Source organism: Schistocerca cancellata, chromosome 5, assembly GCF_023864275.1.
Source record: "Schistocerca cancellata isolate TAMUIC-IGC-003103 chromosome 5, iqSchCanc2.1, whole genome shotgun sequence".
Taxonomy (NCBI): Eukaryota; Metazoa; Arthropoda; class Insecta; order Orthoptera; family Acrididae; genus Schistocerca; species Schistocerca cancellata.
The window spans coordinates 614,846,590-614,872,595 of NC_064630.1; the positions used below are offsets into that span (position 1 = coordinate 614,846,590).

At 43.2% G+C, this 26,006-nt stretch overlaps 1 protein-coding gene across 2 annotated transcripts in view; it reads left to right on the plus strand.

Moving 5' to 3' along the window:
• LOC126188092 (retinol-binding protein pinta-like) overlaps positions 1-20,615 on the plus strand; it is a 102,056-nt gene extending 81,441 nt beyond the window's left edge. For both annotated transcript variants that reach the window (XM_049929552.1, XM_049929551.1), the window contains 2 exons: positions 9,275-9,380; positions 20,325-20,615. In XM_049929552.1, coding sequence (XP_049785509.1) covers positions 9,275-9,380; positions 20,325-20,476 — 258 coding nt within the window. In that variant the 3' untranslated portion in view covers positions 20,477-20,615. The remainder of the gene's footprint in view (positions 1-9,274; positions 9,381-20,324) is intronic.
• The last annotated feature ends 5,391 nt before the right edge of the window (positions 20,616-26,006 follow it).

The window sequence follows — 26,006 nt, forward strand, 5'->3', positions numbered from 1 at the left end:
AGGAAGCATTTCCAACAGTATTGGCCCTATTTTGCGGAAATATGATGTGAAATGTGTTTTTCGACCACCTTCTAAGATTAAGGCCCTGTTGGCGTCCGTAAAAGATGATCTTGGCTGGTGGTAATCGTATTCCTTGCAGTTGTGGCATGTCATATATTGGTCAGACAATCAGGGCTGTGGAAGACCGATGTTTTGAACACAAGCGTCACACACGCTTACAACAGCCGAAAAACTCAGCTACTGCGGAACATTGCCTTGACACCGGACAGCCTATGGAAAACAACAACACGAAGATTCTGGCTTGCACGTCCAGCTATTGTGTTATTAAGGAAGTTGTTGAAATCAGACTATCACGCAACCTTATAAACAGAGATGGTGGATTTTGTTTAAATGCTGCTTGGAATCCGGCTCTGTCTCTCATCAAAAAACAGAGGGACAGATTTAGTGCTACCTCATCTGTTGAATAATAGTCACTATCGATATTTCTGATGTTGGTTATCTTTGGTTGTGTGTTGATTCTGCGGTTACTTGTTCTGTGTGTGTTATCTTCCCTGTTTGTCTCCTCTGTGAACCGAGGTAGTCAATTCCCTTGCATATTGCTTCCTCCTAGCCTAGAGAATGGCGGGGTGTGCTCCTGTCGAAGTATCGGCGGTGGTCGACGACGTCACCCGGCAGCAAACCTGTAAGTTTTTTGAACATTCAATTCGCGGGGAAAAGACGATCTGACTCTGACTTTGTTGCATGTCACCCATCTCTTGCGACACCTTTGTAAATACAAGTTAAGCATTGCCGTTCTTCTTATTTGCAATAAAAACTATTAATGGTTTTTGCTTGAATTGTTGTGTATCATTCTGAGGCAATAAAAACTATTAATGGTATTTGCTTGAATTGTTGTGTACCATCCTTTAGGCACCCTATACGAGACCAGTGGGCAGGACCCCACAGAAGGGATGTAGTATGTCTTGAGGTAGGAAAAGAGAATAACAACCCGTGTCTAGAAACATCACCAACGACGATATATCACATCGAAGATGTAGGCGCCACCGTCTGCCACTAGGCCTCACCTCCCGCAGCAGGCGTGACGTATGTGAACAGACCGCCGCCAGAGTGGCTAGCATTGCATCTGTCGTCAGTCCGGACGTTAGATGGCGCTGAACGTAGCCACGCCTGTCATTCCAACATCGTAGAGACCGCTAACGGCAGTTGCGGCAGAGGGGAAAGATAAACACATGCTGGTAGTTCGTCGTATGCTGGTGTGCCGCATCATGGAGATGTTCACCGAGACCGAGCGGGGGACATGTATTTTGCATATGGTGAGGGCACGCAGGGTTATGCATTTAATGCCGACGATGTCCAAACAGGCGTCAGCCGCACTCCTCCACGTAGCAGCCATCCTTTGACATCTGGGTGAATTGGCTGGTTTCACAAGCCGTCGACGCGACAGAGGTCACGTGTGAAACATACGTTTGCCACAGAGGTTCGACGCAGATTCATTCAAAAGCACCTGTGCCGTAGCAATGCAAAGTCCCACCTAGCGGTCTGGTGAGTGCTCCATGAGGAGGGAAGACACCCATTCCATTTACAGAAGACAAAGGTGCCACTACCCCACGATTTTGCTCCACGTATGGAGTTAGGGTATTAGTTCCTGCAGTGTTGTGCCAGGCAGCCATATTACGCTGCATATGTGTTGTGCACGGACGACACATCCTTCACCTGTGATGGTTTGTACAACACCCACATTTTCATGGTGTGGACGGAGGCAAATACCACGCCTCACACGGATAAGCAGATCAGGAAAGGTTCACTATCAATTTATACTGTGGCATGGTCCACAATTACTTGATTGGCCCCCTCGATTCACAGGCGTCAGTTTTACCACGTTCGTCCTTGAAGCGCTGCCGGAATTACTGGAGGAGGTGATATTTGCAGTCTGGCGACTTACGTAGCTCCGCTGGGGAACCCATACATTTCATTTGAGCTACCAGAACCCAGTTCAGACGGATGTTTGGGGATCGCTGGATTCGTCGAGGTGACACTGTAACGTGACTGCTCCGGTTGCCTGACCTCATCCTGTTGGACTTCTTCCTGTGGGGCCACCTGAATGACCTGGTGTACTAATACCATGTGGTGTCAACGGAAGACCTATTGTCGAGGTTACATGCAGCGTGCTAGGTTGGTCGCACCTTCTCCATCTACATCCATACTCCGCAAGCCACCTGACGGTGTGTGGCGGAGGGTACTTTGAATACCTCTACCGGTTCTTCCTTCTATTCCAGTCTCGTATAGTTCGTGGAAAGAAATATTGTCGGTATGCCTCTGTGTGGGCTCTAATCTCTCTGATTTTATCCTCATGGTCTCTTCGCGAGATACACGTAAGAGGGAGCAATGTACTGCTTGACTCCTCGGTGAAGGTATGTTCTCGGAACTTCAACAAAAGCCTGTACCGAGATACTGAGCGTCTCTCCTGCAGAGTCTCTCACTGGAGTTTATCTATCATCTCCGTAACACTTTCGCGATCCTGTAACGGAGCGCGCTGCTCTCCATTGGAGCTTCTCTATCTCTTCTATCAACCCCATCTGGTACGGATCCCACACAGGTGCGCAATGCTCAAGCAGTTGGCGAACAAGTGTACTGTAATCTACTTCCTTTGTTTTCGGATTACATTTTCTTAGGATTCTTCCAATGAATCTCAGTCTGGTATCTGCTTTACCGACGATCAACTCTGTATGATCATTCCATTTTAAATCACTCCTAATGCCTACGCCTAGATAATTTATGGAATTAACTGCTTCCAGTTGCTGACCTCCTATGTTGTAACAAAATGATAAAAGATCTTTCTTTCTATGTATTCGCAGCACATTACACTTGTCTACATTGAGATTCAATTGCCATTCCCTGCACCTTGTGTCAATTCGTTGCAGATCCTCCTGTACTTCAGTACAATTTTCCATTCTTACAACCTCTCGATATACTACAGCATCATCCACGAAAAGCCTCAGTGAACTTCCGATGTTATCCACAAGGTCATTTGTGTATGTGTATATTGTGAATAGCAACGGTCCTACGACACTCCCCTACGGCATATCACTCTTACTTCGGAAGACTTCTCTCCATTGAGAATAACATGCTGCGCTGTGTTATCTAGGAACTCTTCAATCCAATCACACAATTGGTCTGATAGTCCATATGCTCTTACTTTGTTCATTAAACGACTGTGGGGAACTGTATCAAACGCCTTGCGGAAGTCAAGAAACACGGCATCTACCTAAGAACCCGTGTCTATGGCCCTCTGAGTCTCGTAGACGAATAGCGCGAGCTGAGTTTCACACGATCGTCTTTCTCGAAACCCATGCTGATTCCTACAGAGTTGATTCCTAGTCACCAGAAAAGTCATTTTACTCGAACCTAATACGTGTTCCAAAATTCTATAACTGATCGACGTTAGAGATATAGGTCTATAGTTCTGCACATCTGGTCGACGTCCCTTCTTGAAAACGGGGATGACCTGTGCCCTTTTCCAATCCTTTGGAACGCTACGCTCTTCTAGAGACCTACGGTACACCGCTGCAAGAAGGGGCAAGTCCCTTCGCGTACTCTGTGTAAAATCGAACTGGTATCCCATCAGGTCCAGCGGCCTTTCCTCTTTTAAGCGATTTTAATTGTGTTCCTATCCCTCTGTCCTTGCCGCCGATGTCTCAGAAAATCTACCGTTATTCGTATAACGTGGTCGATGGCCGGCCACTCCAGTGGCGCCGATGGCTGCTGCGTACGTCGACGTTTACAACCGCGATCTCGACGCTGTCGTTCTCCGTCTTTTACACCCCGTATGCTTCACTGCAAAAATCAGAGAGTGTACACAGGTTTCCGGGACGAAGTACACTGTGGGTAGAAGCCTGTGTGCGACACCGTCAGCTCCTACGGCAACAGAGCATCGCATCAATAGGAGTAGCTAGCTCCATCTGCTCCACTGGCGATCGTGACAGTTAATCGCGGTCACTAAATATCAAATATCACAGGTATCGATCTGCCCACGGTGTGTTCGCGTACAACGTCAAGGCTGTTGCCGAAGGGGGGGGGGGGGGGAGGGATGAGGCTGGGAATGGCAGGGGCGGGAGCCTATAACTTCCACGCTCGGTATCGTCGTTGGATGAGGTTTCCAGACACGGTTTCCCATGTTAATTTTGTTCCGCAAGCCACCTTCTACATCCCCTCGATGATCGTCGGCTTTCCAGCCGCAGTGACCGAGCGGTTTTAGGCACTTCAGTCTGGAACCGCGCGACCGCTACAGTCGCAGGTTCAAATCCTGCCTAGGGCATGGACGAGTGTGATGTCCTTAGGTTGGTTAAGTTTAAGTTTTTTTTAAGTTCTAGGGGACTGATGACCTCAGATGTTCAGACCCATAGTGCTCAGAGCCATTTGAACCATTTTTAAACACAGCCTAGTAGAAATCCTTGGATAAGAAATATTTAATTTAATTGACTAAACTAGGATACAGAATAATGCAGCAAAAAAGCAGTCGAAACAACATACATACGTCGAATACAGAGATTGACAGAAAATGCAAAATAGGAATATGGGAGTAGCTACAGGAGATAGGCAAACATTTAAAAGCATGTACGACATTAGCAAAAATAGGCGCCACCCATAGCAAAATTATATCTGTGCCAGTGTCAGATAAGTAACGCGCATATTCTACTATAACAACTTCTGCGACCTCCCCTGGTCTGGCGTTCGTATAATTGTCGGCTTAACTGTGAAACTTCCTGTATATTACGAAAAGTAATGATTTTATAAAACTTCCTTGGGGTACGCCCAAAGTCGCTTTTACACCTGAATATTTCTGCTCGTTGAGAATTACATGCTAAACACATTTCAAACCAATCCCACAGGTGGCTCTCATTCTGTTCATTAGATGACAGTGCGGAACTTGTTTTCGGATAATGGCCTGCACTCCTATAAGATTCTATCAGTCACCTCTTTCCAAATGATTTACGTCCTTCCGTTTTTGTTATCAAGTGGGCGTAGTCAAAGTACTACTTTAAGAGCCTCAGTATGTACTGTATGGGTTGCCCGAAGACTGGTTTGTTGCAGTGCTATATGCTTATCACTTTGCGTAAGTTCCTTCGTCTCGGAGTAAAGAAACTACTGCAACCTACTGCCATTTGAACCTGCTTACCATAATTAAGACTCGGTGTCTCTCATTAGGTTTTGTCTCTTCGTTGCCAAATGGGCAATTCCTTGATGCCTGTTATTTGGTCAAATTGTGACGTATAGGTCCTTTCTCCCCGTTCGATTCAGTACCACTTGTTAGTTACCGATGTACCCATCTTATCTTAAGTATTCATCTGTAGCGTCACAGTTAAAAAGCCTTTACAGTTTTCTTTTCTGAACTCTTTATCGTCAGCGTTTTACTTCCAGACAAGGCAACACTCCACATAACTTACCCTTTCCTATTTCATATCTGAAATATCCCTCTATTTCAGCCATAGTTTTTTGTTACCAGTATAGCAAGACTCGCTAAGTACTTTTCATGTATCATTCCTTAACCTACTCGTAATTTCCTACACATCGCCTAATTTAATTCAAGTACATTTCATTGCCGTTTTTTTACTTATATTGGGCAACATCTTACAACCACTTTTTAAGACGCTATGAATTCAGTTCAGCTGAACTTGCAGACCATTTTCCTGCCGTATCAGGCAAAAATGTCATCGGAAAACCTCCAAGTTTTTATTTCATTACCCTGGAATTTATTTCGTTTTTCCAGATTCTGCTTCGTTTCCTTGCTCAATGTACATATTGAACAGCATCTGAAATGGGCTGTTACTCTGTATCATTCGCTTCTGAACTACTGCTACTGCAATTTTATGTCTTTCGACTCTTAGAAGCTTGAGTCTTGTTTCTGTACACGTTTATAATTATCCTTCACTTCCAGTATTAATCCCTGACACCTTCAGAATTTTCAAGAGTATATTATAGTCAACGTAAATAGTACCAAAAGCGCTTAACAGTCTCACTGCACTCCGTTTATTGTTTATGGGACTGTTAACAGCCTATCAGCTTAGACATTTACACAATAGCCAGCAGTCACTTTTAGCCTCCTGATGCAATTTTGTTGTTTCTATTACCAATTTAGGATTATATCCTTACCCGGACTGCATTACAAGTCGCTGTAAAGCACCACTCCAGAAAGTCACTGTATTCATCAAACTTGGAAGTTCCCGGAACTAGCGAACACTCCTGAGAGTATCTCACAACAAACTTCATCTCCATATGGACTGGAACACTTACATAATCACTTACAACGACTCGACTACATACTGCTTCTGCATGTTAATTCTGATGAAACTGAACTATGTGCATTAGTTTCATAGATTTGATCATGACCCAAACACAATAGTTATGAAATACTCCTTTGATTTGATTTTTGGACATACAGTAGCAACATGTTGACAAGTAGCAGCAGTGCCATCAACAGTAATAGTAAATTTCACAGCAGCAACGATGCAGTTACAGCTTTCACTACACCGATGCAAACCGACAGTGCAAACACACACTCCTACACCTACAACATTCAAACTAAAACACCGGCTTGTACCAAGGGTCTTTTCAGTATTACTTCACAGTCTCACGATGGAGCTAGGTGACGCAGTGGCTGAGACACTGGACACAGTTTCAGGATGACTGCGCTTCAAATCCACGTCCAGCAAGCCATTCCGATGTTTCCCTGAGTCTTTTAAGGCAAATTCAGGAGATTGTGCTCTGTCTTTAATTACCACATTGTCGATGGGACTTTAAACCTTGTTCTTCGTACCTTACTGTCCTGTTTTCCGGTGTTTGTTGCAGAGGTTCAACGCCCTTTTTCCCCGTGATTTTATCTCCCTCTTAATTTTTTCTTCGATTGGTTTTCCTTTCTTATACCACGTCAGTAGTAAGAGGCCATTAGATACACACTGTTCATACCAAGTCCGCCTCTGTTGCTTACTGGGCGGCGCGTCTGGCTGTTATCCCAAAGGTTGTCTCCCGGCAATTCAGGGAGTTTTCCTCAGCCGGAAAACGGGAACAGGGTTCACTAGGACTCGACACACCAATATACCAGGCTGATACGGCTTATTTACAATTTTTCCTCCAACAGTAGGTATATAAATTTCCAACTTCAGTGACGCTGTGAACGCGCCGGGAAAACGTAAATTCAGTGATGACTGCCGTGTTTTCATCGAAGAATGGACAAACAGATATTTCTTTGATAATGTTTATTGTGTCATGAAACAATAGCCGTATTTAAGGAGTACAATCTGAAACGACGTTAAGAAACCAAATTTGACGAATTTGACAGCAAACGTTTACCAAGGAAGAACTCAAAATAAAAGCAGCGGGGTGTGTGAAAAGACTGAAGAATCAAAAAATATTGTCTCCAATGCTATCAACTTTTCAAAACAGCGCTAGGGAAGCAAGTTTCATGGTAGCCTATAATCTTCCCGAACGCTACGAGCCTTTTTCAGATTACGAGTTTATTAATAGGTCTTTGGTATAGTGTGCAAGCATGTTAGTCCTCGAGTTTGGAGCAAATCTGGAAATATTTCACTACCAGTAGTGTCTATAGTGCGAAACATTCATAGAATTAGTGATGAACTCCCAGAGCCGGCACTTAATGAAATTTTCGTCATGCCAATGTAATTACTTGGTCTATAACCAATGGAAGATAGAAATACTTACTTGGAATTGCCAGAGTATGGTGTTAATTGAGCGGAGAAAAGTAGTTTGCTCTAGAACAAAATGGGAAGCTTTACAACACATCGGGCCAGAAATTTCAATTGGAAGACTGTAGCAATGGTAAGCTTTTAAAAACAAGTCATAAGCACTATACACAGACAGTCACATCTTGTTTTTTCATAGCGCTTTGCACCAGAGAAACCTTTGTAAGCTGCACTGGACTTGAAGCAGTAGGTAGATCTTGTTGTGGTCTGGCGATCACAATCAGAGCCAAGGCACTCTACCATAGACAATTCAAACATTTTCTTACCGTTGAGGAGGCAGAACATGAAAATGAAGTTAACCACAGCAGTGTGAAGTGGCAGAACGTGGGCTAGTTGCCAGAACGCATGGGTATTGCAGAGTGAAATCCTCTTATTTCTGGACACAAAGTAGATATGTCATGATTTTGCAACTGAAATATGATGTGAATGTGGAGACAGGATACGATGTTCGCAACTGATATATCTGATAAGCTGAATGAACCGAATGTGAAATTGCAGGGAAAGGACTTGTTTGCACATGAGATGTCGAAGTGAGTAAAGTCATCCAAAGCAAAACAAGACGTATTTGCAAGACTCGTAATAGGCGAAGGTCTTTTTTTTATTTCCCTTATTGGGAAAACAAAGTGGCTGAGTGTTTGCGCTGACGTTAGGCATCATCTGCGCAGTCTAGAGGACGAGGTCTCCACAAGATTTCAGGACTTTAAGAAAACTGAGACTCAATTCATTCCGCTCTCTTATCCCATCACTGATGACACTGGCACAGCACCCGATGATCTGCAGTTTGAAATTATTCACATGCATTCATCTCACACTGTGTCGTACGTGAATTCACTTGTAACTGTGATTATATATCATATTAATAAACAGGGGTTCCTATTCCAGGATAAAAACAAAAGGCGAATATAAAATCCTGAAAAAATACTCGGCTGGAATTTCGACGGTGCTCAAATGTCCAAATCTGAGCGGTTTTCTTTGATCATCCTTCATGCATCATTGAATTTCTTTCATCTTGAGAACAGTATTTCTCTTCTTACTTTCCTCACTCTCAATCCTATATTGGAAAGAACTTCGGCATTTTCCTAAAAGTACTTTGTTTACTTTTCCTTAATTTATCCATCTTTCAGCGCTAGCTTAAGAGCTTTTTATTTATTACTCTGTCTCACATAACACTGTCAGTTACTTTGAGCTCTTATCTCGTATGAAACATACAGTGTACAGCTGACTGTTGTTTCAGATGGTGTGGTCTGGTTTTCCACCGTTTCAGAAGCGTTAAAGCAAATATTTTCTTCACTGCTGGTATTTTTACCTGTTACACATGCACGTACTTATTTTTCCACAGAAACACAAGATTTTTGCCGTCAACACACGAGTTATTATAACTACGTAATGCATCGCTTTCTGATAAACAGAGATGGAGAAAAGAGTTACATAAACTTGCATCAGTAAATTCCTTTAAAAAAAATTCACCTTAGGGATGTGGTCATCGCCTTGCAAGCAGTGCCTTTGGTGTGTTTCAGATCCACACCCACCTGCCCGGTTCCACGACACTGTTTGAGCACGTGGCTCGCGAGTACATTCCAGAAGAGCTGGGCGGCACGGCGGGGCCTCTGGAGAAGTTCAGCTGTAAGTTACTCGTCTCACTTAGTACTATCATAGCGCAAATCGGATCTCAGCTTGAAAGATATTCCAACGATGCTCGGTGATAGAGCCACTAAGGTAAGGCTGCAAGTTTCTTTATCTGTTCCCGTACTCATTACGTTACGAGTTCAGCTGTCAGAACGTAACATATGGTTGACTAATGTTTTATATTGTAATTCACTGTCACGGTCATTTGCAATATCTAAATCAAATTAATCAGTAAAGCACTAAAAATTAAGTCTTCCTTACATCAAGTAACTCATCAACCCACCTGAACATCCTCTGAAATTGGTTCGTGTTATTCGAAGTCCACTCCGTGCATATTATATAACAGTTTGTAATTTTACTAATTTATACGTAATATGCCATTTCAGATGCTTTCTTCGTGGTGTTGCAAATCGATCAGAGGCTAGAATACGGCTGGCTCGACGTTTTCCTTTGCGGCCACACTCAGTTATGTAACATAGGAACCAAAGTTAAGTTTACACGATATTGCAATCTTTTTGCTCTTCTGAAGTACATGCAAGCATGTCCGAAGGAACAGGCACTGCAGCGGCTACAGCCGTTATGAAATGTATGAAATATATTCGAATTTTCGAATTTGGATAACCAGCAGCTGTACAGTGGAATAACGACAATGAAAATTTGTGCCGGACCGGATTAGAGACTCGGTGTGGCACCAATTTTCGCTGTTTTCATTCCATTATAGAGCTGATGGTTATCCGTATTCGCAAATGCATATCCGACGGTTCCCCAGAAAGTAGTGCACCGCAGTTTTATTTTTCAGCCGAAAACAATGCTACGAGTGCGAAACGTTACATATGAATTATTTGAAGTCTCTTGAGTGAGTTTCCGTCACTTCCAACAGACAGCGTAGATGCAGGACAGTTTCGAATAGGCGTCTGCAGGTGATGTACGTAAGAAGCAAAGTGCCGTCATTGAATTTCTCCCTGCAGAGAAAGAAACTGTGGGAAATATTCACAAACGTTTGTGCAAAGTCTATGGAGCATCAGCTGTCGACACTGTCGAGAGAAGTACAGAGGGTGAGGTGATCAGAAGGCGGTTCGGCGGAGCTCCACGATTTACAGTCGGGGAGACCATCCATGACTATCACACCTCACACGTTGCAGCGAGTTGAGGACTTCCACTTGTATGGGCCATTAAGGGATGCCATTCGTAGAACACATTTTGAGGACGATGAAGACGTGATTCACAAAGTGAAGCACTTGCTCCTCCACCAGAACAAGAATTGGTACCGACAGGACATACACGCCCTAGTTTCGCGCTGGAGGAAGGCCATAAAATGGGATAGAGATAACGTGGGAAAATAGGGTGTGTGGATAAAACACCATTATTTCGTGTGTGTAGCTCTCATTATGTTCAATAAAGATTTGTTGAAGGAAGAAAATGTGGTGCATTACTTTCTGGGTGACCCTCGTAGCTATATTTCATGTACAAAGTTAAGTTTTGGCGACTGCGTGTAGTTATTGTAAAACAGTAATCACAGTGTATCACAGAATGTCAGATAATGATGGAACAGTCTTCTATAATTTTCTAAACTATAAGAACTCTCACAAGAAGTACACTATACTTCTGAATTACTACGCCTCTTCACGTGGCACTGCACCCCGTTTTACGACTTTCAGCTGTGTACCCGTGTTTCGACAAGTCTCGAAACAATCGATCAGTTCCATGGAAGATGACGGACAGTAAACTATAGACGTTTTTTGCTCCGCCAGAGTCAGGAACAAAAGAAACGGGCCTTTTGGCATATACACTCCTGGAAATTGAAATAAGAACACCGTGAATTCATTGTCCCAGGAAGGAGAAACTTTATTGACACATTCCTGGGGTCAGATACAACACATGATCACACTGACAGAACCACAGGCACATAGACACAGGCAACAGAGCATGCACAATGTCGGCACTAGTACAGTGTATATCCACCTTTCGCAGCAATGCAGGCTGCTATTCTCCCATGGAGACGATCGTAGAGATGCTGGATGTAGTCCTGTGGAACGGCTTGCCATGCCATTTCCACCTGGCGCCTCAGTTGGACCAGCGTTCGTGCTGGACGTGCAGACCACGTGAGACGACGCTTCATCCAGTCCCAAACATGCTCAATGGGGGACAGATCCGGAGATCTTGCTGGCCAGGGTAGTTGACTTACACCTTCTAGAGCACGTTGGGTGGCACGGGATACATGCGGACGTGCATTGTCCTGTTGGAACAGCAAGTTCCCTTGCCGGTCTAGGAATGGTAGAACGATGGGTTCGATGACGGTTTGGATGTACCGTGCACTATTCAGTGTCCCCTCGACGGTCACCAGTGGTGTACGGCCAGTGTAGGAGATCGCTCCCCACACCATGATGCCGGGTGTTGGCCCTGTGTGCCTCGGTCGTATGCAGTCCTGATTGTGGCGCTCACCTGCACGGCGCCAAACACGCATACGACCATCATTGGCACCAAGGCAGAAGCGACTCTCATCGCTGAAGACGACACGTCTCCATTCGCCCTTCCATTCACGCCTGTCGCGACACCACTGGAGGCGGGCTGCACGATGTTGGGGCGTGAGCGGAAGACGGCCTAACGGTGTGCGGGACCGTAGCCCAGCTTCATGGAGACGGTTGCGAATGGTCCTCGCCGATACCCCAGGAGCAACAGTGTCCCAAATTTGCTGGGAAGTGGCGGTGCGGTCCCCTACGGCACTGCGTAGGATCCTACGGTCTTGGCGTGCATCCGTGCGTCGCTGCGGTCCGGTCCCAGGTCGACGGGCACGTGCACCTTCCGCCGACCACTGGCGACAACATCGATGTACTGTGGAGACCTCACGCCCCACGTGTTGAGAAATTCGGCGGTACGTCCACCCGGCCTCCCGCATGCCCACTATACGCCCTCGCTCAAAGTCCGTCAACTGCACATACGGTTCACGTCCACGCTGTCGCGGCATGCTACCAGTGTTAAAGACTGCGATGGAGCTCCGTATGCCACGGCAAACTGGCTGACACTGACGGCGGCGGTGCACAAATGCTGCGCAGCTAGCGCCATTCGACGGCCAACACCGCGGTTCCTGGTGTGTCCGCTGTGCCGTGCGTGTGATCATTGCTTGTACAGCCCTCTCGCAGTGTCCGGAGCAAGTATGGTGGGTCTGACACACCGGTGTCATTGTGTTCTTTTTTCCATTTCCAGGAGTGTATTTATGTACTTTCCAAATTCAGCTACTCACAGTTGTCCGGCAGAGCAAATAATCTCCCACAATCAGCCTGACAGCTAATACACCGAACATTATTGCCACAATGAGGTACAGAAGAATTCTAGGACAGTTATAAGACGATTATTTTAGTTTTGGGGCAGGTTAATGTGCTAAGGGTACAGTTATGATGCTATACTTGAAAATGGAAGGAAAAATTATAGGTTTTGTGAGAGTAGAAAGAGGAATCAAGTATCTAAAATGGTGGCATGTGTATGGAATACTCAGAAAAATACATATACGCTTAAGGGAGAGGAGGGTAAGATATGTTATGAGGAGGTACCAAGACGGACACAACGTCAGTGTAAAACCGAGAGAGAAATGATTGCGTTAAAAAGAGCGTAAGACATGGATGCAGCCTTTCTCTATTCCATCCTGCCCAACTGTTCATCGTATAAGTAAATAAATGGACGTCTTAGCAATGGCATTGAAATTTGCGTGAAACGCTATCATTGATAAGATTCGCTGATGACTGTTCTGCCTTCTTTCAAAAAGAGGATCTGTTGAATGGGATGAACTGTATACTTGACAAGAATACGGGCCAAGACGAAACGAAAGAAAGACGAATTTATTAAAGAACTATCGAAATGAAATTACCGACCATCTTAGAATGAAAACTGTGGGCGATGTAGTAGACATTTGAAGCAATACACTGATATGACAAAGGTTTTGGGATAGCGATTTGAGCGGAGACAGTTGGCGGGAGTACGGCGTACACAAAGTATAAAAGAGCAGAGCATTGGTGGAGCTGTCATTTGAACATAAGTGACTCATGTGAAAATATGTCCGACGTGATTATGGCCGCCTGATGGAATTTACAGACTTTGAAAGCGGTATGGAACTAGACGAATGGAACATTTCTTTTCGACCATTGTAAGGAAATTCAATATTCCGAGACCCACAGAGTCAAGAGTGTACCGAGAGTACTAAATTTCTGGCACTGGCTCTCGCCACAGTGGCCGCTGGCCTTCATTTAACGACGGAGGGCTGCGGCGTTCGCGTAGAGTTGTCATTGCTAATAGACAAGCAACACTGCGTGAAATAAACGCTGATATCAGTGTGGGACGTACGACGTATGGCAGCAGATGACCGATACTAGTGCCTTTGCTAATACTACGACATCATCTGCAGTGCCTCTCCTGGGCTCGTGCCCATATCGGTTGGACCGTAGGCCACTGAGAAACCGAGGCCGGGTCAGGTGAGTCCCCACTGCAGTTGGTAAGAGCCGATGGTAGGGCTCGAGGGTGGCGCGGTCCCCAGGAAGCCATGGACTCAAGTTGTCAACAAGGCAAGGCACTGTGCAAGCTCGTAGTGGCTCCATAATGATGTGGACTGCGTTTACATAGAATGCACTGGGTTCTCTAGTCCAACTGAACCGATAATTGACTCTGAATGGTTATGTTCGGCTACCTGAAGACCAGAGGTGGAAACTTCACGTACGACAGTCATGTCACTGGGCCACAACTGTTCGCGACTGGTTGGAAGAACATTCTGGACAATTCGAGGGAATTACTTGGCCATCCAGATCACCCGACATGTATCGCGTCGAAAATTTATGGGTTCGTGCACAAAATCCTAGATCGACAACACTTTCGTAATCACGGACGGCTTTAGAAACATCGTGGCTCAATATTTCTGCAAGAACCGTCCAAAGACTCATTGAGTCCATGACACCTCAAGTTCTAAGCTGGGCAAAAGAATGTCCGACACGATATTAGGAGTTATCCTATGACTTTTGTCAGCTCAGTGTAAATTAGAGGAGCCAAGAGGGTACAACTTGCGTGAAAAACCGAGAGAGAAAAGACTGAGTTAAAAAGAATGGAAGACAAGGATGCAATCTTTCTCTCTTCCGTCTTGTCCCATCAGTTCATAGAATAAGTATGTAAATGGCAGAACAGGCATTAAAAGTCTCAGTGAAACGCTATCAGTGATAAGATTCGCTGACGACGGTGTTGGCCTGTGTGAAAAAGACAAGTAATTGTAGAATCTGTTGAATGGGATGCTCTATATACTGAACAAAAACGTAAACTGAGAGAGAACCAAAGAAAGTGGAATTTGTTAAAGAATTACTGAAATCAAATCACCGACCAATTTAGCATTAAAAGTGTTGGCGGTACAGCAGACCTTTGAAGCAATAAAACGCAAGATGGACAAAGCAAGGAGGATATCAGCAGCTGACGACCACAGGCAAAGACAGTGCTCCTAGCCCAAAGATATCTTCCAGTTTCAAAACCTAGAAAGAAATTTCTGAAATTCGGTATTGTACGGGAGTGAATGATACACTATAGGAACATAGGAATAAACAGACGGTGAGGTGCTGTAGATGGGAGCTAAAAACCAAGAGGACTGATAAGAAACGCAGAGGTTCTCCGCAGAATTTTGATAACAAGAGTATATGGAAAATAGTAACAAAAAATGGCCTAGATGATTTGACATGTGCTAAAACGGGAACAAATAACTTCCAAGTACTAGCGTACTAGAGGGAGAAATAGTGGACAATATACAGGGTGAGTCACCTAACGTTACCGCTGGATATATCTCGTAAACCACATCAAATACTGACGAACCGATTCCACAGACCGAACGTGAGGAGAGGGGCTAGTGTAATTGTTTAATACAAACCATACAAAAATGCACGGAAGTATGTTTAACACAAACCTACGTTTTTTTAAATGGAACCCCGTTAGTTTTGTTAGCACATCTGAATATATAAACAAATACGTAATCAGTGCCGTTTGTTGCATTGTAAAATGTTAATTACATCCGGAGATGTAACCTAAATTTGACGCTTGAGTACCACTCCTCCGCTGTTCGATCGTGTGTATCGGAGAGCACCGAATTGCGTAGGGATCCAAAGGGAACGGTGATGGACCTTAGGTACAAAAGAGACTGGAACAGCACATTATGTCCACATGCTAACACCTTTTTATTGGTCTTTTCACTGACGCACATGTACATTACCATGAGGGGTGAGGTACACGTACACACGTGGTGTGCGTCAGTGAAAAAGACCAATAAAAAGGTGTTAGCATGTGGACGTAATGTGTTGTTCCAGTCTCTTCTGTACCTAAGGTCCATCACCGTTCCCTTTGGATTCCTACGTAATTCGGTGCTCTCCGATACACACGACCGAACAGCGGAGGAGTGGTACTCAAGCGTCAACTTTAGGTTACAATATCTTCGGATGTAATCAACATTTTACAATGCAACAAACGGCACTGATTACGTATTTGTTTATATGTTCAGATGTGCTAACAAAAATAACGGGGTTCCATTTTAAAAAACGTAGGTTTGTGTTAAAAAACATACTTCCGTGCATTTTTGTATGGTTTGTATTAACCAATTACACTAGCCCCACTCCTCACGTTCGGTCTGTGGAATCGATTCGTCAGTATTTGATGTGGTTTACGAAATATACCCAGCGGTAATGTTAGGTGACTCACCCTGTATATCCTACAGGTAAATGAGGTGCAAATTATACTTTTCAGAGATGTTGAGATTTCCACAGGACAGGTAATGGTGGCGAGCTGCATCGGAAGTCAGAAAATTGCTGTTCGATTATCGGAAGAAGAAATGTGGCTGTCCGTGACGCACACTAAACAAGTGACAGAATATTCAAAAATGGTAGAACTTGACTGAGCCCACACAGGCTTACATCAGATTCTTCAACTGCTTAAGATATTTCACCGTTTTCCCTTGAGAAGAAGCGTAAGAATATATCACTGCCACCAAAATGACCGATTCTTATCAAACTTGCAAAACAGTGAATGTACGTAATTCACAGCCGAAGCTAGTACTTTGTCGAGCTTCGTTAATCTACCGAGATTAGAGAGTTACCGTCTACATTTCTTATGTCTGTCAATTAGCACACAAGAGACTCTAATTTCAGATTTATTGAGCACGGAAAGACACCGCGTCTACTCGTTATCACTGATTTCTTCCAAATTTACGGTACATGCGTCGCTTGACCAATAATCAAAGTGACGAAAATGAGAGCTCCAGAAAGCCTAACGTTTTGAAAAGAAAATAGCATTTTCAGCGGGGGTACGAATTATTTATGATGCAAAGTTTCCTGGAGGGGTGGCGCAGAGGAAAATACACTCCTGGAAATTGAAATAAGAACACCGTGAATTCATTGTCCCAGGAAGGGGAAACTTTATTGACACATTCCAGGGGTCAGATACATCACATGATCACACTGACAGAACCACAGGCACATAGACACAGGCAACAGAGCATGCACAATGTCGGCACTAGTACAGTGTATATCCACCTTTCGCAGCAATGCAGGCTGCTATTCTCCCATGGAGACGATCATAGAGATGCTGGATGTAGTCCTGTGGAACGGCTTGCCATGCCATTTCCACCTGGCGCCTCAGTTGGACTAGCGTTCGTGCTGGACGTGCAGACCGCGTGAGACGACGTTTCATCCAGTCCCAAACATGCTCAATGGGGGACAGATCCGGAGATCTTGCTGGCCAGGGTAGTTGACTTACACCTTCTAGAGCACGTTGGGTGGCACGGGATACATGCGGACGTGCATTGTCCTGTTGGAACAGCAAGTTCCCTTGCCGGTCTAGGGATGGTAGAACGATGGGTTCGATGACGGTTTGGATGTACCGTGCACTATTCAGTGTCCCCTCGACGATCACCAGTGGTGTACGGCCAGTGTAGGAGATCGCTCCCCACACCATGATGCTGGGTGTTGGCCCTGTGTGCCTCGGTCGTATGCAGTCCTGATTGTGGCGCTCACCTGCACGGCGCCAAACACGCATACGACCATCATTGGCACAAAGGCAGAAGCGACTCTCATCGCTGAAGACGACACGTCTCCATTCGTCCCTCCATTCACGCCTGTCGCGACACCACTGGAGGCGGGCTGCACGATGTTGGGGCGTGAGCGGAAGACGGCCTAACGGTGTGCGGGACCGTAGCCCAGCTTCATGGAGACGGTTGCGAATGGTCCTCGCCGATACCCCAGGAGCAACAGTGTCCCTAATTTGCTGGGAAGTGGCGGTGCGGTCCCCTACGGCACTGCGTAGGATCCTACGGTCTTGGCGTGCATCCGTGCGTCGCTGCGGTCCGGTCCCAGGTCGACGGGCACGTGCACCTTCCGCCGACCACTGGCGACAACATCGATGTACTGTGGAGACCTCACGCCCCACGTGTTGAGCAATTCGGCGGTACGTCCACCCGGCCTCCCGCATGCCCACTATACGCCCTCGCTCAAAGTCCGTCAACTGCACATACGGTTCACGTCCACGCTGTCGCGGCATGCTACCAGTGTTAAAGACTGCGATGGAGCTCCGTATGCCACGGCAAACTGGCTGACACTGATGGCGGCGGTGCACAAATGCTGCGCAGCTAGCGCCATTCGACGGCCAACACCGCGGTTCCTGGTGTGTCCGCTGTGCCGTGCGTGTGATCATTGCTTGTACAGCCCTCTCGCAGTGTCCGGAGCAAGTATGGTGGGTCTGACACACCGGTGTCAATGTGTTCTTTTTTCCATTTCCAGGAGTGTATACAGAACGAATGCCTGAGAGTCGAGTTTTTATTCGGAAACATTTCCAACTTTTACGTTACTTACTCTGCAAATAAAACCAAAATAGTGCTCAATACACTGTATTTATTAATATATTCATAAAAGGCTTCAATGGAAAAAACAAAAGATAAATTTCCAAGAAAGGATTGTAGCTGTTTATAGCGTCCTCGAGGACTCTACAGACAACTTTTCCAGAAGGATTGCAATTACAGTGCCATGGCAAACAGGTATATCGAGAGTTCTCACTCGTCATCATTAAGCAAAATACTCTAAAATTTCACGTATGAACCATATTTACACCCGTAAGTTGTCTTTACTTGTTGTGACTTAGAACCGAACCCTGGACCATCAAGAGGGACCGACCGAGGTGGCGCAGTGGCTACCACGCTGGACTCACAGTCGGGAGAACGACGGTTTGAAGACGCTTCCGACCATCCCGATTTACGTTTCCGTGCTTTCACTAAATCGCTTCACGCAAATGCCGGGATGGGTCCTTCTAAATAGCACGGCCGATTTCCTTTCACATGCTTGACACAAACCGAGCTTATGCTCTGTCTCTAAGGACCTCTATGTCAGCCGCCCGTTCTGGCCTTGCGGTTCTAGGCGCTTCAGTCCGGAACCGCGTGACTGCTACGGTCGCAGGTTCGAATCTTGCCTCGGGCATGGATGTGTGTGATGTCCTTAGGTTAGTCAGGTTTAAGTAGTTCTATGTTCTAGGGGACTGATGACCTCAGATTTTAAGTCCCATAGTGCTCAGAGACATTTGAAGCCACCTCCAAGTCGACGGGACGTTGAACCTTAAACTTAGTTTTTCACCATCCAGAAGAAAAAGTAATGCTCGTGGAACGACGAGATGTGAACAAATTAACATATTCGCATACAGTGCAATATGATACAGTTGTTTCTGGAAAATTTTTGTCAACGGTTTTCTTATACCTACAAGACGGTAGTGGTTCATCTGAGCGAGAATTCAAGAAAACAGTAGATGGTTACGCAGGAAAATACAGGAATGTCGTCGTTACTTAATCAAAATCTGGGAAACTTAAAATAGCCTTATTCAGAAATTCTGTGACTGATGTAATGACGCCCTACGTTTAGGACAAAACAATTTCGCAATTATACGACAAGATTTTTCAAGATGAGTAAGGATTGCCATTGTGCAGTTTTAAAGTGATTCCGCCTGAAATTCACTCTGCTCGTGCAACCCTCGATTTCATTTTTATAGTCACGTAAAAAAAGCTACAAAATGATTCTTATGGAGAGGGAATAACATGTCACATCGCGAGAAGATTGATAGAAATACATTCGATTTCACATCACTAGCCACCTTCGCCAATGTCTGGCGAAAAGTTGCGTTTAGCGGGGCTCGCTGCCAGACTCCTATGACACAGAACTTTTTACGAATGTAAAACATTTTCCCATGGAAATTTTAAACAATCACATAATTGTAGAAATTCGGCGTTTGTAACATGTGCAACATGCCGAGAAAATTTCTGATGCCCCGTATTTACGATGAATATTACCCCAACACGAGGAAAATATCAACTATAAAATAATAAACGTTTCTAATTTTATATACAAAATTCTCGTGTACGCGTTACAGTCCGCTCCTGGAAACTTTTCCCCAATGCCAGATTATTCTTCACCTTTCGTTCTCATGCTTTTCGTGAAAATATCAACCAATACAACATACTCATTATTACTTCAGTTTATTTTCAGTTAAGTAAAGTAAAAACTGAAATTAAAACGAGAAAAAAGGTTTACGCATGGGTCCTTTACCCCACGACTCTCGCATTACTGTTTTGTACCTTTTCTGCTGCGCCAACTGCTGCCTGGAAAATACGCTAATATAAACGGCCCATTCCTCATCCAACCCAAGCCAAAGTAACAATTTTTTTCTAGACGCTTGGCCATCTGGAGCTCCACTTCTGTCACTTTCATTTCTAGCTAATCTCCGCATACACCACAAATTTGAACAAATCGAAAACTAGGCGCGGACATCCTGTTAAGGCAAACTTCATTCTCATAGAGGAATTTTGGAACACGTTGAACTCATCACGTAGACAAGACAATCTGCAGAATTTTTGGTGACAAAACGTTATAGATCCTAAAGTGCAGGTATTGTGCATTTCAGATCAGCTCTTCAACAAAGCTTACGACATGCGGGACTGGTTCCTGGAGCAGGATAATTACATTTCGGACGAAACGAAGAGACCACCAGACAGCAAGCTTGCTCAGGACATCTACGGAGCTGCAGGTTCCTTTAAGAAGCTCAGTGTCGACTGATGTGGGCGACCAGTCTCCTGTCATGTTCGTGAGAGGTTGGAGTGTTTCAGTCGGTGGTCCTTTCTATCTTAGGTTTCAGATATAAGTGTACTAAAACTTTTACTTTGGAAATAAATGGAATTCCAGCACTTTGTTCGTTTGTGTTTCGTTTGACGAATAATTTATTTTCCTATCTGCTATTTCTTGTGATTTTCTGTTGCGGCTGTAATACACTATTTAATCTTTTGTAAACTATCTTGAGGGTGGTTGACATGAAAACCGTAAAAGTGCAAGGTAATTCTTAAACAGTGTACTATAGATTTGGCAGAAGGCGGGCGTTCTTATCGAGTTTCGAAAAATCATCAACAGTTAGCAGCCTGTCGTATCACAGGAAAGGAAGCCGTGTCAGTTCAAAAATGGAAGCACCATGAAACTTCCCTTAGAACAATTATACATGACTGTGTTTAAACTGACACACAATATTTTTAGCGCAACGCAATCTGACTTTCAGAAATCCCTACAAAAGAATGGCCCTGACTAACATTAACCTATACCTTTCACAAATCACTTACCTCACAAAAATCTTAGTTACTCAAGCTACTGCAATACAGCGAGCGCCACTACTGCCAGCTAAATAAAAGATTCAAACTACTGAAGGCACTAACTACTAATAGGCATAGTTAGCAAATGAAAGATTTTTATAGAGAACAAACAATGTATTTACCTCAATAGTGTTCAAAAGTCATAATGTATACAGCAGTTCATGATATCCAGTCTTAAAAATTTCAAAACTCCGCCATCTCTCTCCCCACATCCACCACTGCTGGCGGCTCACCTCCAACTCCGCAACTCTACGCGCTGTTAACAGCCAACTGCCCAACAGTACAATAGCCAACAACAATGCAAACCAGCCACAGACTGCACACAGCACAGCCAGTGATTTTCATACAGAGCGCTACGTGGCGTTACCAATATAAGAAGCTAAACAGCCTACTTACATAGCCCCCATGCTCCCCACAAAAAAATTTTAGAAATTGTTTTGGGCAGTTGCCAATAATGATTTGATAAAATTTTTCATAATTACAATAACAAAGAAATCAAATGCACACACTTAATGATACAATGTTGGTCAAAAGCTAAAATTTTCTCACAGTCCATAAAGACAGTCCTGATCATTCATCACAGTAAAATTACAGTGTTTTTCTCAAAGGCTGAGCAGTAAAAGAAAATGCACACGGAAGTAGTGGATTTCCATGCAGTCTTGAATAAGTAGTGTTATCCTTCCACCGGAAAGACAGTGCTGGCTCTCGACATGCAGACAGGTAATGGGCCACAACTGAGAAAACCCACAGCAGAGTCATTCGAAGTTTTGAAGAATATTGGTAGGTAGGTCATCACAGAGTAGACCCACTGTAGTCCTGGTAGAGATTGTGGTATTGGTGGGCCACCAGAGGTGCAGACCTACTGTAGTCCTGGTAGAGATTGTGGTATTGGTGGGCCACCAGAGGTGCAGACCCACTGTAGTCCTTGTAGAGATGGCCAGCAGGCATCTGTTGTGACTGTGCAGGTGCACAATCACCATTGAAGTGTCTTGCGGATAATATAGCAAGTCCATAACCACCACTTGTGCACTCACAAAGTTTTTGGTATTGTCCTTAGAACCAGCAATGCTGTTATCCAGTCCCTTGTTGAATTATTAACACACGTGCAAACACTAACAGTCCCTACTTCTCACATATTGTCCATATACTATGACCAACAGAAACGTGTGCAGTGAAATGTAACTTACAAGTTGATAATATGATGAACTGGTGTCAATTACAATTTTATAACATAAGAATACAATTACAAAGGTACAAAATACATCATTAAAGAACATAACAGTACAGATAACATTTGTAGTACAGGCTTTACAAAAGAATCGAAATAACATATACATAAGTATTACAGGAATTATGACATGAGTACATACATAAAAGATCAGAATAACTTTCGAAACATCAACATTCACACATTAGCATTAAACAGAACAGAATAAATAATGTCTAAACATCTTTACAAAGAAAATAACATATTATGAGAAACATTCTACAACATAACAACATCAGCTAAACACATAAAGACAGGAAAAACACAAATACACTAGGATACACAAAAACATAGTGGGATAACACAAGGAAAGGACAGGGTTTGTTTTACTGCAGTATTTTGCAAACAAAACTTTCTTTACTTCTTGGAGATCTCCCATCGTTCTTCATTATTCCCAAAAAGTCCTATCTGTCCCTGCTTTCTGTACTTTTTTTGTATAACTTCACAATGCATTTCTTCCAATTCATCGCAACTCATTCTCTTATATCGTCTACCCCCTCTTAAGCTAACTTAAATCTACTGAGCTCAGATGCATAAACTAAGGGATGAGGCATTGCAGCAGCACATAACAAATTAACACAAACTGCAAGGATAAAAAATGCAAATTGGCAAGGCAAGCAGCAGTATTACAACTAATATAAGGCAATGAGCAGCAAACAAGAAAAATAAATCAGTAGTAAAACTTCCTTAACAGAGTAATACAAAGTTAAATTTAGTAGCACCATGCCTGGCACACAGCAGCAGCAAATGCAATAACTTATACCTAAACATGACAAAGCTCTAGCAGAAAAAATATTACAGTAAAAATGGCCATGTTAAATACCTATGTCACATCTTAACACTATGGTGATGCATCACCTTAACTTACACTACTAAATTAGTTACCCAGTCAATGACCAAAATTATTATGCAATTCCTGTGAAGAGAAATATCTTTTTGTGCTCCCTCGTTTTTTTTGAAGTAGATTATAAAATGGTTATTTACTGGATCTGTAGGCATTAAATATCTATATTAGTACATCTATTAAATTTTATTTTAACCAATGCTGCAGTGCAGCTAGAAACTAGATATCAAACAAAATGACCAATCTCTCGACTAGAAAGACAATAGATGTAAGATGTTTCTCATCATTTCATTAGGCATTTTAATAAATATCATAAATTAAGAGCTCCACAGTGTAATCATATATTTTCAAGTTTGAGCGTGTTGTATTTAGGATGCTTTCTACAAAAAAATGTCAATAGTGAGGATAATGCCCTCCTTTTTTTCTCCACCTGTGCATCTGAAAGGCACACACTAATGGCTTTTTTCCAGGCGACTGTCATGCAGCTGCCCACGTAATGCATCGTGCCCACGACGCATTATGTGAAGGTCACTTAACTTTCTTACTGAAATATTTACAACACCAGTTTGCACTAGAGTGGCAGTCTCATATACAAAATTTCACAGGTCGAGAATTTGCGTTGCAAATGTGTAGAAACAAAATCTTATGAATATAACAGTGTCCAAAAAATTTTTGCCAGCATTGTGATACATTCACGCATTTACACACATTTCACAACTCTTAAAGTACGATTCTTAGTTTCCAACATCCTTTTTCACAAGTCAGAGTCCCTAACCACTATTCATTACTCCTTACCTTATAACACATATATATATTCGTCGACACGTCAATCTTGCGACCACACTTCAATATTTCATCATAATAGACACAGTGCATGATCAAATTCCTCATATAACATCAGCTTATTGATCATAAACATACCTCAACAGCATAATACACATCGTCGTAAAAATAACATCATAACACCTCAGTCAAATCTCAAAATCGTCGTAGCTTCCTCCAATAATTTCAAAACCTAAAAAAATTCTCCGCTCATGTCAAAAGTGTCATCTACCTCAAACGTTCTTTAAAAATCATGATCCCATACCAAATACATCATTCAAAGCTCTCACAGTATCACAATGGTTCTGAAAAAATTTGAACAGTTCACAAAGTACAGACGAAATACAATTTCATAAGTGTGAAGTTATCCAACTGTGTACTTACGTAAACATCTGTCACTGATGTAGTAAAAAAATGTTTGTTTCTCTCAGTTAAATGATCAGATAGCTGTGTAATCATGTTTAGAGAAATATGGTACCGATGTGTAAAGTTGTATAAGCAAATACCATATTAGCTAGGGCTCCTTGTGCTTGCCACACACATGGTACACAAAGTAAGCGTGTACCCCCCCCCCCTGAGGATTCATGTAATTATACCCTCAGGTGTTACAGATTACAGCAATGGAATGAAATGTATCACGGAAAACCTTTGTATCATTGTACTTCAAATATATTTAAAAATAAATGTTTTAAGTACAAAATTAATCACTCAAATACGTGTACTGTAGCGCTAAACTGTGCGTCTTGTTGTAAGATAATCTCTGTGGAAGTGTCGTAGTTATCGTCCTTAAATGCTTTGCGTATAGATATCTTAGTTATTACGCTTATTGCCATGATGAAGAAAGTACTGTGCTGTAACGTATTGTTGTGCTACGGAAAAGGCTGTCTCATTGTACCTATACCACAAAAGTTACTACTAAAACATGTTTTACTTTCCAGAAGAATTCAGAAAAACTGTGCAGATATAAAACAGATACACCGCAAAAGCAACATTGTAAATTGTCACTCATTAGTAGCGTCGTGATATTATCGTGTAGCTGTCACATAAACTAACCACTATGTCATCTGGTATCTCCAGAGAGTGTTTTAAATCCAGAATGTATTTTCAAGTAAACTAAAATGATGCATTAAAATCTCATTAGCAGTATATGTTCTAAGTATGTGAGCCTTATAGTCGTTACATAATCGTGCAACTAACAAGCAAGAATGTACAAATAACAACACTGTGTCGTCTGTTCACTATAACAATGCATTCGTAATTACTGTTTAAATATGTTCCCTAGGTTCTAGGCTGGATAGTTAACTTCAAAACATTGTTGCATGTTAATAGTTTCTCAGAATGACAAACTGTACTAGTAGCATGAAGTGAAAAGTTTTATGGCACAGACTAAGTTAAAGAGCAGATTATCTCTCAATAAATGGTTTTACATGTGAAATGTGGTGTAAACCTTTACTCTTCCTAGTACGCAGTGTTTCAACTTCAACGCAATTATCATGTGGTATACGTCGGTAAAGAATACTGGAATTTTTCTCAAGGTTAGCGTCTATGTAATTTTTCCCTGAGCCAGCTGGCGCATGCGGATGCCTGCGGTGTGAGTCATTGTCTGTCTCTTTGTTGGCGCGCGTCGTTATTAGGATTAGCAGACCTAACTTCTACAAATTCACCTTGTCGAGAGGGCCCAACTCTGTTTGAATCTCGCCAGTTCTGATGAAATTCAGGTCTGTCGTAATGATTATATCGTCTGTCGTCATGTCAGTAATTTCTGTAATTTCTTTCTTGTCGGTTAAGTGGTGGAGAATTTCTTCTTGAATTAACACTGCACGGTGGACCGTTGCGTCTTAAGTTATTCTGTCTCCTGTGATAATAATAGTTCTGGTTGCCATATTGTCTGTTTCTATGGTTATCTCTGTCATATTCATTACTATGGAAATGCGATCTTTCTCTGTAACTATTATTACTCTGCCAGTGGTTGTAATATGGGTGGTGTCTGTTTTGGTCACGATTTGCGTTGTAAGA